We start from the raw sequence: 3,917 nt of genomic DNA on the forward strand, positions 1-3,917 counted from the left end.
AAGGAAATACCTTAACCAATTAAAGTAGGAGGACTAACTTCTTAATTCTTGTAAAATAAAGGGACCAATTAAAATAGACTCAATTTTAAGATAATAAAGGGAGTATAACAACAAATAGGCCAATTATAAAAAACCAACAAAACCAAAAGTGGTAAGTGGTATTGAAAATGGTGGTGGGGGAGAAGATAGAGAGTATTGAAGGGAAAAAAAAAAAAAAAACGACATTTTTGCTCAAATACATTGCATGTGGGTATCTTTCCAGTGTATTATCACATACCCAAACCTCTCTCCTCTCATCATAAAAACAACCCCTTTTTTCCTTTACCTCTCATCTTTCATTTCTCATTCTCCACAGTTTCTTTCTTTCACTCTTTTTTTTGCCCTATCTAATAGGGTTCCCATCATCTTCAAGCTCCAATCTTTCTCATGCATTCGTGTCTTCAAGCCATACACGGTGACGTTTTAGCCTTCTTCCTTTTTGGGTCTCTTTTTTTGTCTCTCTTTGGAGGGTTTTTGGGCGTGGAACAGTGCATATTTGACCTCCCGGGGTTTTTTGAGCTGTACTCATGTCAAAGCTCTTTGCTTTTAGCGGTAAGCTCCTCATATTTGCTAGTTATTATTATTATTTTTTTTTTTTGTAAAATTTTCAGCTGTTGTCTTATATGTGGATACCCTTTTTCTTTATATGAACAAATTTTAGATTTTTGAGATATCTTAGGTAACTTAGGGTCTCGTCTTTATCGTTATTGTAAAAGTATCATGGATGGTTTTAATAGCCTTTTAGCAAAGATTTTTTTTTCATGGTATTTGGTTGACTGGATAAATGTGGAATTTTTTAGTCTTGGTTGTAAATTAGTTAATTCAGTTAGATAAGGGAGGAAAAAAATTAGCAGCCTTTAGGTGATACTAGTTGTAGATTAGGTGCCTTTGGAACCAATCTGATTGTTCATTTTTTTCATGCCACTTATTAGTTTAGCCCTCAACTGTCAAATATGTGAAGAGATTTTGATGTTATGGACGAACTTTGAGGATGTTTCTTACCTTAATTTCTTTTATGGTTTTATGATTCTTTCTACTTGAAAGCAATAAAGGAGTTTTGGTTGTAGATCAGGTCTATTCTGAATGGATCTGTTCGGACGACTGTCTTTTAGGCAGTAGGTTGTTTGTTCGGTTACATAGGACAGGACTACATCTGAGATTGATTTTTCTGAGTTATAAGCTCCATCTAGTTCATGGATCTTGTATGGTGTGAAAGTTAAATATTCTTAGGTTTCTTTGTTAGCCTCCTTATGTTGCTCTTAGGTCCCTAGACAAGTGCTATTTGATCAATAAACATCTTTCAAACATTTTAGCTCGGTTTTCTTGTAATTTGCTTCGTTGATCTCATAGTTCTTTGTATTGGTTTGCAGGAAGTGATGATTTTTGCCCTGGGGGGTCAATCTACCCAAACCTCAAGGAGTCAAGTCTCTTTTTGTACCCTAACCAGGATGTGTATTTCCCTCCTTGCAAGAGGTACCGCATCAGTGCCCCATTCGTTTTCGCTGGAGGGAAGTTTGAGCAAAAGAAGCCTTCAATCGAGGTCCTCCCCGATGAATGCTTATTTGAAATCTTCAGACGGTTACCTGGAGGCCAAGAGAGGAGTACCTGTGCTTGTGTTTCCAAGCGCTGGCTTACACTTGTAAGCAACATCCGTAGAGATGAAATCAGTGATAATCAAACCCCCCAAGCTTCGGATCTTGAGCACGAGAATACTGATAAGAAAGGTGGAGTTTCTTCTGAGGATGTAGATTCGGATGTTGAGGGTGATGGATACCTCTCAAGGAGTTTGGATGGGAAGAAAGCAACAGATATTAGACTTGCATCTATTGCTGTCGGAACAGCTAGTCGTGGAGGATTGGGGAAACTTTTCATTCGAGGAAGCAAGTCCAGGCATGGAGTAACTACTGTTGGCCTCAGAGCCATTTCCCGCGGGTGCCCTTCTTTAAGGGTTCTTTCCTTGTGGAATTTGTCTTCTGTTGGAGATGAAGGTCTTTGCGAGATTGCCAACGGGTGTCACCAGCTAGAGAAGCTTGACCTTTGCCACTGTCCCTCAATTACTGATAAGTCTTTGCTTGCTGTAGCAAAGGGCTGCCCTAACTTGACTGATCTGACCATCGAGGGTTGTGCAAACATTGGAAATGAAGGTCTTCAAGCAATAGCACGTAGCTGTCCCAATCTAAAGTCCGTTTCCATCAAAGATTGCCCCCTTGTTGGAGATCAAGGAGTTGCGAGCCTGTTGTCTTCAGCCTTGTATTCCCTCACAAAAGTCAAGCTCCAGGCCTTGAACATCACTGATGTCTCTCTTGCTGTTATCGGACACTATGGCAAGGCAGTGACCGACCTTTCCCTCACTAGCCTTCCAAATGTGACTGAAAAGGGCTTCTGGGTAATGGGTAATGGTCATGGACTACAGAAATTGAAATCTTTCACAGTTACATCCTGCCGTGGAGCGACAGATTCGGGACTTGAAGCTGTTGGAAAAGGTTGCCCGAATTTGAAGCAGTTATGCCTCAGTAAATGCCCTTTCTTATCTGATAAGGGGTTGGCGTCTTTAGCCAAAGCAGCCGGTTCACTAGAGTGCTTGCAACTGGAGGAGTGCCACAGAATCTCCCAGTTTGGGTTTTTTTGCTCCCTTATTAACTGTGGTGCAAAGTTGAAGGTTATTTCCTTTGCAAACTGTTTAGGCATTAAGGACCTAAACTCGGGATTGCCACCTCTATCCCCTTGTGAATCCCTTAGATCTTTGTCCATCCATAACTGCCCTGGTTTCGGCGATGCTAGCTTGTTTGCGTTGGGGAAGTTGTGCCCTCAACTGCAGCATGTAGAGTTGTGTGGGCTTCATGGAATAACAGATGCTGGGGTTCTCCTGTTGCTCGAGAGTTGTGAGGCTGGTTTATTAAAGGTTAATCTCAGCGGTTGTGTGAATTTGAGCGACAAAGTTGTTCAAACGATCTCCAACTTGCATGGGTGGACTCTAGAACTGCTGAATCTCGATGGTTGCAAGATCAGCGACGCTAGTTTAGTTGCAATTGCCGAAAACTGTCAGTTGCTAACTGATCTCGATATCTCCAAGTGCACCATCACCGATTCTGGAATCGCAGCTCTGGCTCATTTCAATCCGATCAATCTGCAGATCCTTTCGGTATCTGGGTGCTCTATGGTTTCAGACAAAAGCTTGCCTTCACTTGGAAAACTGGGTGAGACCCTCTTGGGGTTAAACCTACAGCAATGCAAAGCAATCAGCAGCCGTGCCGTGGAGCTACTTACGGAGCAGCTATGGAGGTGTGATATCCTTTTCTAAACTAATGCATACAAACTCCTCCATACATAGATTTTTCAGAACAGCCTTTGCAAGTAGCCAGCCGCTTTTTCCTCCAGTACTTGGTCCCCTTTTCCAGGGAATACGGTCGTTCTTTCTTTCTTTCTTTTTTTGCAGGTTTCCATCATCCGGGATGATCTGCTACTACTTTTTGAGCCTGAAAATGGGCGTCGGTTTCTTCATGGCTGAATTTCCCTGAGATGGGTTCTGGATTTTTGCTTAGCCTTTGTGCATATTTGCTTTAGGCCAAAGCTTTTGCTTAATATTGTCCTTATTTGAAGTAGGTTTTCCAATGTTGGGTTGTAGTTTGAGGTTGCTTTTTGCAGTTTCAAAGCGTGGTGTTGCAAGCTTTTCATGGGCTTTGACCATGGCAGCTATATATAGTCTGCCATGACAACTCTTGTAGTTGTTTTTTTTGTTTTTGTTACCAAGCCCTGGTTTTGCTGGTTTCATCTGCTCTGAAACTGCCAACTGTAACCTCTCAAAACCATGTAATAAAATTTAATTTCATGTATGTTTTTCTGCTCTCATGATGAATAAAAAAGTTATTAAATTATAA

General features: G+C 41.3%; 1 protein-coding gene across 1 annotated transcript; it reads left to right on the forward strand.

The window, feature by feature from the left end:
• The first annotated feature begins 242 nt into the window (after positions 1 to 242).
• On the forward strand, positions 243 to 3,917 carry LOC105772985 (EIN3-binding F-box protein 1). The gene is made up of 2 exons (XM_012594526.2): positions 243 to 591; positions 1,410 to 3,917. The coding sequence occupies exons 1-2, from the start codon at positions 567 to 569 to the stop codon at positions 3,338 to 3,340; spliced, it is 1,956 nt and encodes a 651-aa protein (XP_012449980.1). The 5' UTR covers positions 243 to 566; the 3' UTR covers positions 3,341 to 3,917.

This window comes from Gossypium raimondii, chromosome 6 (genome assembly GCF_025698545.1).
Source record: "Gossypium raimondii isolate GPD5lz chromosome 6, ASM2569854v1, whole genome shotgun sequence".
Lineage (NCBI taxonomy): Eukaryota > Viridiplantae > Streptophyta > Magnoliopsida > Malvales > Malvaceae > Gossypium > Gossypium raimondii.